At 44.8% G+C, this 16,384-nt stretch overlaps 1 protein-coding gene across 1 annotated transcript in view; it reads right to left on the bottom strand.

Moving 5' to 3' along the window:
* Nucleotides 1-16,384, bottom strand: part of T265_10984 (hypothetical protein) — a gene marked incomplete at both ends in the record, with an annotated part of 54,239 nt that overhangs the window by 19,551 nt on the left and 18,304 nt on the right. The window contains 11 exons of the mRNA XM_009177513.1: nucleotides 3,178-3,422; nucleotides 5,171-5,400; nucleotides 6,136-6,334; nucleotides 6,426-6,731; nucleotides 7,947-8,335; nucleotides 8,420-8,600; nucleotides 10,855-11,262; nucleotides 13,449-13,881; nucleotides 13,972-14,294; nucleotides 14,437-14,642; nucleotides 15,857-16,199. Coding sequence (XP_009175777.1) covers nucleotides 3,178-3,422; nucleotides 5,171-5,400; nucleotides 6,136-6,334; nucleotides 6,426-6,731; nucleotides 7,947-8,335; nucleotides 8,420-8,600; nucleotides 10,855-11,262; nucleotides 13,449-13,881; nucleotides 13,972-14,294; nucleotides 14,437-14,642; nucleotides 15,857-16,199 — 3,263 coding nt within the window. The remainder of the gene's footprint in view (nucleotides 1-3,177; nucleotides 3,423-5,170; nucleotides 5,401-6,135; nucleotides 6,335-6,425; nucleotides 6,732-7,946; nucleotides 8,336-8,419; nucleotides 8,601-10,854; nucleotides 11,263-13,448; nucleotides 13,882-13,971; nucleotides 14,295-14,436; nucleotides 14,643-15,856; nucleotides 16,200-16,384) is intronic.

The following is a 16,384-nucleotide window of genomic DNA, read 5'->3' on the forward strand; positions in this document are numbered from 1 at the left end:
CTACGCGGACGGAACATTGCTGGCTACTCTCGGATTTGCATCTCATGTGTGGGGGTCAGGCGCCACAGTATTATGGAAACTGGTAGCCACGTTAATACAGGCGTAGGTTTTATGGTTGAAAAAGTCACTCCATGTACGTTTCTTGAGTAGAATTACGATGACTGATTGCAACAGTTGTCACGTTAGGGCAGAATACAAAGGTGCGTCACCGACTTTATGTCGCGCTGTTGGCCTGGCCTGGAAGTTCGATAGCATGTCAAGGCATAAGGGCATATCGGCAGTTCATCAACTTAGGGGATCTAAACACACGATCCACGGATTAAATGAAAGACAGATATAGAAGTCGATAGCCAATCCAACTGTTGTCGAAAATATTCTGCTCAGGATCAAGGTGCTAGTTCTTATTACATTTTAGACTTCCAACATTATCCTTAACTCACTAACAGACGGTGTCCTGGGTCGTTTCGCGGATTAGCTGGAACATCTTCCGTGCTTTGCCCGCTGCACCAGCCTCCTCAATTCTTTGGACTTCTTGGTTCCAACGAGACTCCCTATCCACAAATGTCGTTTGAGTTGGCCTCTGGTCGAATTATGTTGCAGTCCTGAAGCAATACACCAACTAGTATCACGATCATTCCGAGCTCTAGTGATTAGTGTGTGCACGCTCAGGAACACTGCATACTAGGTTTCCAGTGTCACGTACGGGAGTAGTTACCCCACCCCACTTATACTAATGTCACTTTTGATTCACATCCACAAATTTCGTTTAAGTTGATCTCTGGCCGAATTATGCTGCGGTTCCGAAGCAATACACCAACTTGTATCACAATCATACCGAGGTCTAGTGATTAGTGTGTGCACACTCAGGAACACTGCATACTAAGTTTTCAGTGTAACGTATGGGAGTAGTTACCTCATCCCACTTATACTAATGTCACTTTTGATTCACGACAGTAAGCTTTTGTCTGTGAATCAAAAAGATTTTCGACTGCCAAATGGGGAATTTGTTTCTCATGTTCACCTGGAGGATTCAGTAAAAACCTGCGTCGGAAGACGACATGGCCCAAATCAACATGTCTTCCAGAGTGGTCGGCATAATGAGCATTGGCAGCGATAGCTAATGGCCCCTTGGCTGATTTGGTTCCAAGAGTGTTTAGCTATAAGAGACACCAGTTCGCAAAACAGCGTCCACTGAGCCTCAACTCAATACTTCTAACGAACAAAGTCGCTCGTATTTATCATTATTCTTGAACCTAAATTAAACTTGCCATCAAATCATGCCTCGCAAGAGGTGAGGCTCCCTATTTGCTCATAGGAAAACACTGCTATTGGATTTATGTCTAAACTCTTTGTGGTGGATAACAGATTGGTTATTTCTCGATAAAAAGTGTCTTTCATGTAATCAGAACTACAATTGGTTGGGATGTAAGCAGAAACTACAAACGAATAACAGTTAGTTTCTTGGCTGATGCAAGTCTCTATGGAAGTGGACAGACAGAAGTACAACACGGAGGCGACCGTTTACAGGCATCCAATGAAGCAAGGTTTTTCAGCTACACCAACATCGGCGCAACCAGTTGTAACAAGTTAACAGTAAGTAAAAGTACGCAGTCGATGTCGTCTAGTCAAGAAAGGTGTCATAAGCCCAATTGTCGTACCTGGATCTTGTACTCAGGTTTTAGAAATGCAACAAAAGTTTGTCGACACAGTATCAAGAGCGTGCATAAGGCCAGGGCTCGGACACTAAATGCTGTAATGAAAACGGAACACAGGGCTTGATGAATGAAAGTGGAGCGTCAGATGTGAGTGGTGATTAGCAATATGTGAATTCCTCTGATGTGTACCGATTGGCCACGCGTAGGAGGAATCAGCAAATAAGACGTGAGGTGAGTTAAAAGATGAAAATGAAGAAAGATGTGAGGAGTCAGTAGTCGCATGTCCGCCCTACTGTATGCAGGTAATAAGGCACTCAGGCTGATATCATCATGCAACGGTTGAAGTGGTACGAAGAGACTTTTGCTTGCGCAATTCAACATTGTATATGAGCTCAGATACTGCCAAAGCTCCCAAACCTAGACAAGGGAACGACTATGGTTCAAAAGCCTAACCACAAAGCAGCGGTGACTGGTGCAAAACTACCAGGTAGCCTAACTGTTAAAGAACCAGCTGCCACACTTGTCTAACCTTCAGCCTGGGGGGGCCGGGAAACCGTTTATCAGACCAATCTGGCATGAGTAAATCTGTGAATGTCGCATGCGTGTGATCGAGTAGAGCGCAATGATGTGCACGGGGATTAGTTCCAGTCTCTCCACCATAGAGTGGAGGTGCAGTTGAGGAGCATACTGGGTATCCCGGATATTCGATCTCCATTTAAAGAATGGAAAAACTGGGAAGTCAACTTTTGAGACGATTCAAGCTCCATAATTTACCCTGAAGTTCTTTCCGAATTACACGCCTTGGTTGAAACATGCAGAGATATTCCACACCTTCAGAATAAAAACATATTTAATGGACGGATCTATATGGTTTGACGCAGTTCCGAGGACTCGAGTTTAAGTTTAAGAGTTTGAGAGTATGAAGCAAACATGGAGCAAAATACGAATACACTACAGGTTGGTGGGAATCTCAAGCAGCTGGGATCGTTCGGAGAAAGCATAGAGGGACTTGGTTAGATAACCTCTTTTTGATATCCGTTATGGTAATCCTTCTATAACGCCTTTCATGGAGGGTACAGTGCTTAAGAAACACGGTCAAAGAGAGCGCCCGTGGTTCACATACGTTGGGACAATAATGAACAATGAAGGCATCAACAACAATAACGATGTCTGACACGCCAGCTAGAGTGATCAATATAGGGTAGCCATAGTATTATGCCTTATGGATCCTATCCTAGGAGAGGTCAGAGTACAATTGAAGTCAGCCCATATGCTCTATGATACACGTAAGTTTAACTGGAACAGGAAGACAGACTCAGTACAGACCGACCTCAGAACCATAGCTGACGGAGGACACTGTTTTGGGCTCACCAAGGGAGTCTCCCAAATTTAGGGGAGGGGTTTGATGTTTTCTAATCTAGCCGGAATGGCACAGTCTTGATACTCTCGATCACCCGTCTTTCCAAAAAGTCCACATTATTTGGACAATGAACTAGAGCGGAAAATCTGAAATGTTACCCACTTGCGAATATTAAACTCAATCGTGTCCAAAGTTTCCACGTCCTGCTCTAGTCGAGCTCGTCCAGCCGCGAGCATGGCTTCAGCGATCTCTGTCAGAGGACTTTCCTGTCCATTGAAAATCACACAGTTGCTGTAGATTAACTCTGCTTGAGCGAAAAATTCTTGGCGTGAACGGAATCGGTTTTCTTTGACCATTTTCTCCAAAGTGGACAAATCCATGGGATTGCTGATTATTTTGTAGTACGACTGATCATGCCAAGGGTCAAGTGGACAACGTGAAACAGCACATTGTAAACAGTGAATATACGATATAACTATAATCAGTACTAAGAAGGCGTTACGACCTCAATGTGGTGTGTGAGAGATAATTTTCAATAAAACACTGGGTTCCAAATAAGTTTCATGAGGGAGGTTTACTCAAACTAACAGCAAATATGAGAATAGGAATGGCTGGTCGAAGTTCAAGGAGATCCTCAGTCAGCTCGAGATGGCTCAATGGTTCAGGCGCCAACTTACTGAACGGAAGGGCTGTGGTTCGGACCCGACATCACCATCTCGACTGCTCCTGTCTAGGCTTGAAAACCTGACAATATCCGGGCGCACGTGATTCCATAGGGTGGCATGGCAGCTAGGCTACAGCTGGACAATCGTTCGTTCCACGTCACCCGAAGGTTGCACGAGGGCTGGAATACTACCAGGTTGCCCAAACCTAGACAGGGTAAGTCGAGAGGCAGAGAACGGGTTCGAACCACGGACCTTCCGATTAGCAAATTCGCGCTCTAACCACTTGGGCTATCTCGTTCCGCTGGACAATAGTATGTGATGGTTCCGATTAGGACAAGTGTAATTCATTTGCTTGTCTTAGAGACGGAATCAAGTGCTTTTCTCTTAGAACATTTGCTGCCCCTATGGTTGTGAAAGGGCACTTTTGCGTCATGCAGTCCAACTAGTTTACATGAGGGTTACAACATAGCTTCCATGTATCTGGATGTCGCGGTGGGTTAGAAAAACCCTTTCAAACCATACATCGAATGAACGTCCAAAGAGAAAACAACGAACAGTACGATGAACTGTCCGGTGTCTGTCAGAAAAAACCCCCATCACTTCGAAATGGTGATTAGCATGGAAAACATCATTGAAACTTTTTTGGAAGTCTGCTGAGTGTGAGAGTTTGAGAGCTGAATCACGGGAATATATGTGTGGTCTCTATGGTGGATCAAAATACAAGCGAAGCCTTACTTATACGATTTTGCCACACCGGAGCCGCACTAGATATACAAGGAAGAATTTTCAGGTGAGCTTAGATGAACGTGTTCGTCGTTGGATACTCTAAAAGGAAGGCCATCCAATCCTATCTAGCGTAACTTTTGTGAGAATAAGGACATCGTTTCTTGTAAAAGTACCTGTTTGGGATCGAATTTGGCAAAAACCGTTCATTGCAATTTTACCGAAGTTTATCCGTCTGTTTTGGTGATACTGGATTCAGAGTTTCGCCCAGAGTAAGTCGCTGCTTAATGTGAACTCGGCCCTGTCCTCAGCAGACCACGACCCATTTGCGAGGATAGTTTAATCGCCATTACACGAAACTGCTGCAAATGTGACTGAAGATTATTTAACCATCGATATACTTCAAAATGAAGTTGACCGATAACTAGCTAAATGGAAGACCAAATGCCCTTTTCACCGAACTCGAGAATATGTTTATCCCCATCAAACCAGCGTTATTAATCGTTGATATCCACTCACTTCAGCCTGTCCAGGAAAGTTGCACGGCTAGTTTGCATGTGCATATGACATCACGAAAAACATTTGTTGCCAGGCTTTGGAGAAAGTAAAGGGAATCGCAAAGAAGAGGTGGTACGGTTTGTTCTTGTAAGCGGAACATCTTCAGGGCCTCCTATATCGGTGCGTGTAGCATTATTCTATCAGGATTTAGATCATGACAGTCAATCCACATCAATCTTTTTTTCACATGCAACCGTCAGTTGTCTTACCGGAAAGCGGCGTTTATCAACTGGTGTATGGAAAGGACGACTTCGCTCAACACCTCGCATCGCCTCGATGGCCTGTTGTAATAGGAAACTCAATCCAACCAGATCATCCTCATCCAGTAGGGGATTTACAAGCGACTCAAGACGCATCAGCTTGAGCTCTTTGTGGCAAAACTCTTCCATAACGTGTGAACACATCTTCATTGCAATCTCAGTGTAGGAACTGTAACGACCTGAAGAACACGGTGGACAAGAGAAAGTGTGGTTAGACCCACAGAGGACGGATGGCTAACAAAAATGGTGAGGATTCGTTAGGGTGAGGAACACAAAAGGGAGTATTGTAACTCAGGGTTGCATTTTTGTTCAACTACCTCTTAATATTCATGAACTTTCTGTGCTGCACTCGGGATATCTTAGAAAATAAGATCGACAGCAGCAAGTGTCAATTAATCAGCCAAAGGTCATCAACAAACAAATCATGGTTATAGGTTAGTTGATTGACACTAGGTTACGAAAACCGGTTGCTTGAGCTTATTTCCAGATGGTTTAGTAAGTGTAATTTATCCGGACAACCTATCGGATGCAGACCACGTGACATTACCAGTGCAACGGAGCCACATATCATAGTACTAAAATGATTGGTGCCTAATATCCATGTGTACATCTCAAGCGAATACCCATTCACTCGTAGCGCTCTCCTGTACTATGTAAGATAAACTCAAAATTCCATATGAATCAGCCCGTATTGCAAGAGTAATTCGGATGCACACCGAGTGGCCTTGTCACTGACTAACTGCTGTTTAAAGCTTTTCCGAGGCTAACCACAACGCAACCACGATGACCAAAGTCTCATTGATCCAGAAGCAGATAAAAAAGCATGGACTTGTTTCAGACGCTTACAGTATCAGACGTAGGTGTGGTGAAACATCTGGTTGAAACCCTAGGAAAATTTAAAAAACTCCGCGTACCATTAAAACTGAGTGAATTGTTGTAGATCAACCGAATGTCTGAGAGAAATTCCTCCCGCGTCGCATAGGTATTCTGGTTGATCTTCATTCGGATTTGTGAGAGGTCCATCGGGTTTGCAATTTGTGAGTAGTAGTTGGGAAAGTCCTTTTCCTTTACCGGATGCATGAAGATCTTGGAGCCGGGGATTTGTGTGAGACCCTAGGGTGAGGATAATAGACAATACGAGTGGAAATCGACTTAACGGTAAAAGCGATTTTAAAGGTTAGCGGAGAAGAGACGGGTTACTCACCTTGTAGATACCTTCGAAAACATGGTTCAACGCGACTCGAGGATCAATCCGACGGCGATTACCCCGATGCTTGATCGTGGTCGGAAAATCGTCTTCGTTAGTCCCAACACTAGCTCTGCGCCCACGCCCGACTCCTACCCTATTAGTCATGGCCCGACGATTGGCACAGGCTGACTGTACAACTGCAGCAGCCGCGTTCAGGCGATCCAACAACTGTCGACGGATTTTCAACTTCAAATTGCGGCGATTTTGTTCGCGAATGTACCGCGTCAAATTAGAGTGCAATTTTAATTTCGTACCTTCCACCTAAAAGAGAGCGAAAAACAGTGTAAGGGAAAAGGCACGCGACTGGAACCTGAGCACCGATCCGTTCTCAATTTTGATCACTTCGTAGTTAGATTAAAATACGAAAGGGTCAGTCAACAATCTAATTATAGTTCGGAAGCAGAAACAAAGGTCAAGTACCATCGGATGCCATGAAGCCGATGTTTGGCACCCTATAGGTAGCATAAAGCACCGCGACAATATTTAGAATACTTAGAAGAGTCCTGATATGAGAACGGACCACCTGTGCACTATTACGATCAAGTAGCGATGTTTGTTCCCCCTTCAGGCAATTTGAACTATCATGTACAGCTCAGACTATCACAAGAAACACTAAAACGAGATCGGCTTTCAGTGTACACAGTCCTTCAGGTGGCAGCTTACAACCAAGTCTTGGTGCGGCCGGGGTGTACTGGAAAAAGGTAGAGTACAACTGACCGAAAATAAACAACTGGTCCTGTAAACTTCAATTAAGTGTGGTGATCAATTGGGGCGAAAGCAACCTTGAAGTTCGTTTGAAGGTGTGACGCATAAGCAAGTTATTATGATGTGAAAGTGGACTGATTGTACCGAAATGGAAAACAAAAGATTGCGATCCATGCAGGGATCGTTTCAGGACGCACGTACTGTGATAGCCCCCCATAAAAGACCATCCTTGTGGGGACACTATAAATACGTGTTTTTCTTGGCTTCCCAGAAGGTAGTATCGCCAGCCTACCCACTTACTGCCGACAAGCTTTTGCAGTTAGGTGTTCTGGTGAAAACAAACATTTACACACTGGTAACGCTTATTGGAAAGTTGAGCAAACAACATCTGAAGACCATAAACTAGAAACCAGCATTTGCTGGCTCCGAGAATGACTGGAATGCGTGGATCGGTTGTGCATAGGTGATGCTTTCGTGCGGCACAAAGCGCCAACAATGTAAAAAGATTGGCAAACCAGCATGTAGGCCACGCAATCAGAAGTTCGGCTGCTTTTTTCCACAAGGAACAACAAACTGTAGATTCAGTCGATACAGAAATGATATTCTCTAATAAGAGGCGTAGGAGGAAAAAAGAACTAGAAATTTTTAGAAAATAGTCCCCGTGAACCAGGAATGAGTGGAAGTATGCACTCACATCAGTGGCTACATACACTGAAGTGCTTGAAGGCAGGTAGTACGACATTTAACATACATATGAGATGTTCCACTTACCGTCATATCGTTCTCGCCAAATCCCGGGGCCTGACCTGTCGAGGAATCAAGCTCTTTCTCAGCTTGTAGTTTCGCCGAGGTGTCATTCAAATCCCCTCGGCTTCCGGAGCCCCCTTTTTCCGAGCTTTGGTCGTCATCTTGTTCGGCCAGTAGCTCGGAGACGGGACGTGAGGCTAAGGCATGAGCCGCAGCTATCGGGTCAGAGTCAAGATCGCGCCCCAACTTGGCTGCATCCAAGGAGGCTCCTCGGGCTACACTTCCCAAGCTTCGAAGAGGGGCTTTTAGTCCAACCCTTCGGTCCAACCCGCGGCGGGACGTCGTACTCAAATCGGCTGCACTTGCACCACTCTGGCCATACATTGGACACTCTTTGTTAGTGCGCATGTGACCTGAACAGGGGAAGAGTAGGTAAAGGGATTTTTAGTAAAACGGAGCTCGGCTGTTATTGAGAGTGTGAAATGAACTCAGCTAACCTGTCTGGCCACAGGCCCCACAGCGCATTTTGACGAGGGCCGAAGTGAGTGGCTTATGTCGCCTCCGTCGATTTGGGTCACTACCAGCTAAGCCACCGGTTCGAAGAGGTGCATTTGAGGAACCACCTGCACCACGTTCACGCATCATGGCTTGCTGTTTCCGGAGACGACGGAGCTGATCCTAAATTATATTTAGAGAAAGATGAATAAGCAAAAGCGATATCCATACATTGCACAAAATAGCGGCTGAAGTACGTCACAGTCTGACGCATCAGATCTAGCGAAATAGCTCAAGACAGCTCCAGCGGCTTCTCAGACCTAATTTGAAGGGACATACAAATTCCGAGAGCTGTGTTTGAACACTGGGAAGGGGGAAAAGATAATTAAGCTTACTCGATACGTGATTCCTGATACCCAAGTTCTTGCATTCTATGACAAGTGAAACGATAAGTTAACCATCAGGCAGGACAGACGTCCATTAGAAAAAAACTCTAGGTTGTAAAAAAGACAGGTGATTTTCGAATCCAATGTAGGAATTAGGAAAGATGGCGATAGATGGAAGGAACTGACGAAGAGTTGGACGATCGGGTGAGATGACCATGGGAATCCATATAGAGATGTTACGTTACGGAAAATGGTGCTATTGTCAATCCGTATACGAATTTCCTGGATTTTGTTCTATTTACTTAACTTAAGCTGTAAAGTCGAGAAGTAGTGCGTACGTGTTTCGCCCTTGTTGGAAATCATCAGTAGCGTAAGACCCTCCAGAAAAGGAGGGGCTAATTCGAACACAATCTTTGGTGGATGGGTTGAACTGGTGAGCCTGTGAACTATTCATGGTTAGTCAGCAATTTACATTAACCTACATAAGTAAAAACATAACATCTACTCTGCTCAAAAGACGTTTCGAACGGTAGTAATCGAAATAAATTAGACGCTCTCAGAAGGCGAGTCTGTTTTTGAGCAGTGTGAGAACGGGGAAGTGGAGAAGTGCAGCTGTCCTCATCGAGATATAGGTCACTTATTGGGATGCCATGTGGTCTTTGAGGGGAAACTGGCACTCTACTGTTTAATAATGGTAGGAGTTGTGCTAAACTTGTTTGAAAAACATATTATTCAATCATTTTCTGTTCAGTCTAATGTCGTTATACCTGTCAGCCCCTCGTTACATGTGGCCACCCACGGAACAACTCGGCTGTAACGCCGTTCTGTTTTCCAAAATTCGTCAAACGACCTATACCTCGATTTTACGTCCAAAGATAACGTTGAATGGTTTGTAACTTCGAACTGAAAGGTATCTGATCAGTGAATACATGTCTTGGGGCATGATGTCATTCATGTAGGTGGAATGCACATGCTAACGGATGGTTTGTCAGTGATGGAAACGGCTTTAATCTTGCCTCCTTATCGAAAACAAACAGAATAATTTCAGCCCAACAAGAATGTCGGAACCAGCAATTTGATCACCAAAGTTTTGTGGACACTCGATCATCTGCCTCGCTGTACTACCAATCCCCGAATCGCACGTTCCTATCAGGCGTACCTAGTTGAGGAGTTCCCCGAATACTTTCACAAACCCACAAGTTTGGATGCAGAGAACATTTCAAGAGAACACCATTAGAAAGATTCTTCCGTTACAACTAACGTTCCGTTGTAATAAAGCTTTTCACCATTTCTAATCAGTCGATTGCAATGAAGATGTGCTGTGTAGGCTAACGTGCTCCCATGTTCTCTAGACCGATAAATTTCGAGATAATAGTATACCTGTGTGAAGATGTTTTTCACGCAATCCATTTCTTAACAAAAATTAATCGAATACCTCTAGTTCTTCGCAAGTGCACATGCTTATATGGTTTCACTATATTTTGGGTGTTAACAAAGTAGTCTAGGCAGTTTCTAAGTTCTCAATTGGACCTCATGAAAAGCTGATCTGCACTGTGAAGTCCTAACATTTCTCCTTATGGACTTTCCGGACCACCCGTACTCAGGGTAGCCCCAGTCCAAAAAGCCTGTTAACGGTGGGATAACCCCTGGGGAAATGGGGACAAATGCTTAACAAGTTTCCGCATTGGTCTTCCTAATTAGCACGGAGTTGCCAACGTTACACAACAGATGGACAGAAGCGTATCTTGGTTGGGTACAGTCACTATTGAGACCAACGACATGCCGGTTGAAATCTCATAGCAATTACGTTCTGTACCGTAAAAAATAATGGTGCGAATCAACGATTAAGATAGGAGCAAAGACCATTCCTTGCAACGCTTAAATGCAACTCAACCAAGAAACGGGTGAGTATGGATGGCATACTTCGCTCCCCTCGAGGTAAACGGATTCGAACAGCTGTTCTCTTGTACGCAGGAATGAAGTAAGCATTTCTGAACAAAATTTAGAAAAAAGAAAGCAAAACGGCACTTTAAACCAAACCGTTAACTCACTTGTAAACGTCGCTTCTCTTTGCGTTGCTGTTCTTTAATTTGATCATCTGAGTCGACGAAGTTGTGTATGAAGTCGTCATCTCGGGTTTGACGTATCTTCAGATAGATTTCGACCACTGGAGACCAAGGTACCAACTCAGTGCGTGTGTACTGCTGCCCATCCTCGGAGTAGGTTCGCATGATACGCAGCAGTTTACGAGTTGCACGGGGCCATGGCGGCGGGAGATCCAAAATCGTCCCGGCTGCAGCTGAACTGGCCTCGTATATTGTGTTGTTGCCTGCTGGACCGCCAGCCCCGTCCCCCGGCTCATTGAGATCCAGACCGCTTGATAATTTACCTACAGTGTCCTTCGGCCGGGGACCGGCAGGGTTCGTTTTGCGTGGGCGTTTACTACTCAGTATGGGTTCCTGGACATAGAAAACCGAAAAAATGTACACCTGTTGTTATGAAAAGATGACGCCGTGACCTTGATGTGTATCGTCAATAAAGGCCAGGACGTAAAGACGAACAAACGCCAATCCAAAATGGAAAAGCTCAAACTTGGGTAAAACCTATAAATCACGGGATCGATGCTTGAGCGACTATTTTGAACGCGATTAAAGGTCGAAGGAAAAAATGGCTAAAAGCAGTTACATCTTTTTATTTGATAAGGTGGCTGCCGGTGGGTGTACTAAGGTCTGATAGGTCGCGAAGCACCTGGGAAACTCGGCAATAAGAGGTCACTATCCTGAAGACAGCATAGTAGCACCCTCCTGTCAACCACAGTGTAATATGACCTCTGTTTGGTCACTATACTTGGATTTTCGGATACTTATTTATATATACGTTTCTAAACAAACTGTGGATTGTTTTGGGCACAGACTACATCTTACTTAAACGCATATCATTTAAAGTATAACCTCACAGTTTGACAATGAAGAGACGAACTGAACGGGCCGTGAGGAAAGCGTCACGGGATCAACTGGCTTGGTGGCTATGGTCATGGATGACCGAAGTTGTTAGACACGAACACCTACAAATCAGCAGCCAGCTGCCATACTCTGTACGCAATAAGCCTTAATCATGAAGAGATAAACAGTGTTTTTCCAGTGAAGGCGTAAAACACAATCAACCAACTTATTTCCACCGCACATAGTTAATCAGTAACTTCGGTTGTGAAGTGACAGCTGGCAGGCCATACGATCGATTCGGTGGCAAATTTGACCGCGAATCCGAGACTAGAATAAAACCATCCGCTCAACACATTTAAAAAACACGTCTTCCCGTGTGAGGTGCTTACTGAATTACTTTTCGATTGTTTATGCCGCCTCCAAAGCTCTCTGAACCTGGAAAACACGTCTATGGAGGTTACATTTTCCATATCCTCAAAAAGTGTTCCTCTCCGTAATCTAACATAACAGCAGCTGAAGAGAAGAATTTGCAGTTAGTGTATATTATTAGGCCGGAATCATACATTTTGCTTGCGACTAGCTATAAGCGATTGTACTCCAACCTCCAAGTTCCCGTAGGTGCATACTTACACCGAGTCCCATTTTCTGATTAGGCCCTTCTTTGGTGAACACGTAGTCGCCAATTTAGTAATCGGCACAAGTTGCACCTAAGCCACCCTGACCTTCAAACGCAAATGTGGCGCAAAGTTCATGACCCATTTGGTTCGATTGTCTCTAAATGTCTCTAAGTGATCCACACCCAATTTACCTAGTGTTTAACGGTCTTCATGGAAAACAACTGCGCATCTTATTCATCAGGTTCCAAACGATGTCCAAACACCAGACCGATACAGTATAGAATTTAAAGTGTGGAGGACTTATTTGACAGCTCCTATTCAGTTCCACAGGGATGTAGTACTTCTTGTGCGAAAAGTGAGGCAAACTGATAGAAATATTGCGTAAAAGTTTTTTATTTGTTTAAAAACCCAAGCAGGGTCGCCAGCAATAGGGAAGTACCTCAAGGTGACACTGGATTGATTGGCAGTACGCGGACCTACGAACCCTTGAAGTTCGAATGCACAGAGCTGTGAGAGAAATAGAAGCCACTGGAGATCTCAGTGCGTATAGTTGAATTAAATACTTAGCCGAAGGAAAGTGCCGTACTGGATGGTAGCCCATAATAAATTTTGGGATATACTACTGCCATTTTAGTAGTAGACGGATATGTTGCCACGTGGAAGAAAGTCGCTACCGAAAGCTGGAGATTCAAACATGGTCAAAAAAGTCTCCTGAAATTCAAAGGCGTTGGCTAGGAAAAGTCAGTTCAAACAAGAATATTCATTCGCACCCCCGTTGAGCTTATCATACTTGTTCAAATAGCGTTAACAGAGCTCAACAACTGGACGGAAATTGGAGGAAAGAGTTATGAAACAACGAACGGAGAAGGGTATATTGACATAGGTTAGTCGATTGTTCCGACTAAAATAGAAATCGATAAAAAGCTGTAAGGTTGCTGTATGCCTCGAGTTGAGAGTACAAGTGTAGGACTAGCATGCGACTAACAGCTAACTATTGGGTTATTGTACTTGATAATTCACGACATTCAAAGGTGTGTCCCAATGGGAAACCGATGGGCAACAGTAAACAAAGCTGTCAAAACCCACCCCAGATTCAAGAGCACGCCTTAGCTTTTCACGCTCCGCGTCTTCGCGATGATCTGTTTCGGTGACGGATGGTCGTCCGACGATCGAAAACGCTCGCGCAGATGCAGACAAACTCGATAATCTGACCCCACCAATGGAACTCGCGCCGCCTCCAGTTGCACCAGATGTTGATGCGCCACCTCTACCACCAAGGGCGTCTCCAGCTTCTTCGTCTTCCTCCTCACTACTAACTTCCTCGTCAGAACTGAGTAATTCGTTGTTCGACAGAACGCGATTTTGGAGGTCGAAAATACGTTGGCATTCTTCTCGATAGCAGCGAACCTGCTCACCCATCGATAGGCGATTACCCCGGGCAAATTTAGCAGAACTCTCTTCCTCACCCTGTTTTGCCCGTTCAGTGGAAGCGAAACGAACCATATCAATAATTTCCCATCTAAAAGGGGAAAGCAAGAGTCATAGTGAAGCAAACGACCATAATCAGGATAAAGGGAAGCAATGTGATTATGGTGAAGACGGCTCTTACCGCTTGAATGTTTTAAGATCAGCTTCACTTATGCCGAACGAACGCAATAAAGCCCTAGCATCTCGAAGATGTAGTTTACGTAAATCTGCATCAGTACCGGTGACCGTGCGCTTCCCTTTCAACAATCCACGGGCCACTTCACCTCCGGCCTGACGGAACAAAGCACCAGGTTTGGCCGAAGTCTTCGAGTAGGAGAAGGCCTCACCACAGCCGGTGGGATCAGCTGCACCGTGGAGCTCCAGAAAACAACCACCGCGTTGGGAGGCCAGGTAGGCACGGGTCGTGTTCCAAGGGGCAGCCCGGACTTCATCTTCCATTTTGGGCTGATAGGTACAAAACGCAACGATGTGGTAAAAACAGCGGTGTTGATGTGGCCCTGGTGCAATAAAGCCATAGCATTTTTGCTACTCACAAGTAGTGTAAATGGTAAGCGAAATTCATCACGATGGATTACTCGGAGCCTACCTGACCCTCCTTGTCCTCTTCCTCTTCCTGATTTTCATCAAAGACAAAGAGCGACTTTTCACCGTATCCGGCATCTTTTAAGCGCAGCTCGGCGGCCAACATGCTGTAGTGGGCACAACAGTCCTCAGGAGTTACCAAATACCGAACTTCCTCCTCCGACGGCAAACGGTAGTCATTGCGAAGGACCCACCAACTGGCATCCGAACCTAGGGGTAATAGAAAACGGCATTGTAGAGAAGCCTCATACTGGAACCTTACGGTGACAAAGTAGTCATCCTGGAAGGGAGAAGTACTGGTAGCAGTGGTCTAGCAACTAGATACTGAAAGGGGTTACAAGTAAACGATTTCACTGTGAGAGAATGATTAGGGACTGTAAAAAAAATAACACGCTGCAGGAATGAAACATATAGTGTCGTGTGCAGTGTCAGGACCGAGAAAGTCGCTTTTCTGCTTTAGTATAACACGCTCAGGAATGAAACATATAGTGTCGTGTGCAGTGTCAGGACCGAGAAAGTCGCTTTTCTGCTTTAGTGAACTACATGATAGGAAGGGAACAGAAAAAGGGATTCAGAGGTCCTTTGAAATAACGTAAGGAAGATAACAGTAATGATGTTGATAGAGTTCCATCCATCCACACCATCTAGTACCATACGATCCAAACAGATGCAAATGGGTAGAAATGAGAACACAAAGATAAGGTGGGGAAGTCACCGCGGGTCGCGACGTTGTTTTGCCTTCCACTGAAAAGTGAATTCTTCTTGGGCGGTGATTTTTATGGTGCTTCGTTGACGTTACTGAAAAGTGAAAAAAGTATAACCTAGGAGGAGCGACTCCCGGGAAGCGATCTGGTGCTCTTTGATTGAGAGTCTTCACTATCGACACATCGCGACTCACAACGGGCTTTTATGACATTCATCAAAACTTGTGGCTCTTGATTCAAAGCGGGCCATCTTACTGTATAGGCTGAATAGCTTCTGTTTACGTTAGCCATGGGTGTAACAGTTTCGTTTTCAAAAGCGGCCCCTTCAAGATCTTCACTCCTCTCAAAATTACTTGTGCGAAAGCGACGGTGCAATCTAAAATGGGCGTACCTCGAAAACCACCCATAAAGAATCGCCTCCTTATTTTCAAAGGTACACATTCAGAAGCCTATTTCTTAACACAAGTTTGCGTCACCTCTTCCGAAAACGGCCTCCCACGTCGATTTCGGCCAAACACTGACAAACGAAAACCTGTCTACAACCTGAAGGTCATCACCGGCCACCACCAGTTGATACATCACTCACGGAAACCATTAACTGACATATGAATCTGTTAGGATGAGTGTGAAAAACAGTCCAGAACAAAAGGGGTCTAGTCCAAGTGTAGGAGCGAACAAAATCTACAATGAGGTTGAAAATACTCGACTCAAGCCACCTACCAGTGCGTCGAAAATCCGCGCAAACCTTCAGACGTTTTCGCACACTACTCTCCGAATGATTGGGAAACGCCTTGCGAATCTCCTCTATTTTGATCCTCTTCGGCTCGTCTGTGCTGTGCAAAAACAGTCGAAGGATAAATACTTGGAGAAAGTCCCTCACAAAGTTGTTAGCACGTTTTGAGTTTGGTCCGGGTACTTCCATCAGGGGGATCTCTTGTCCCACAGTGAATATGTCTTTGATTCGCCTGATGCTTATTCCGTTTCGATTGCGGATCAGGAGGAAATCAGTGTTAGGCATGGTGTGTGGATAGATGGGTGCGCGATACATGTTGTTTTCCAAAGTCTACGAAAAAAAAGAGTGCAAAGTGAACAGAGAGTTAATCGCGATAGTGATGCGAAAGCAAGCACAACGCATTATCGATGGACAACGGCAATTGCATCTGTTGTTTACCGATTGTCCTATCTCAGATCCGAGCTGCCGTAATTACTGGCACAAAAAACAGGAGCCAACAAGACCTGACCGAATCA

Source organism: Opisthorchis viverrini, assembly GCF_000715545.1.
Source record: "Opisthorchis viverrini unplaced genomic scaffold opera_v5_431, whole genome shotgun sequence".
In the NCBI taxonomy this organism is placed as follows: Eukaryota; Metazoa; Platyhelminthes; class Trematoda; order Opisthorchiida; family Opisthorchiidae; genus Opisthorchis; species Opisthorchis viverrini.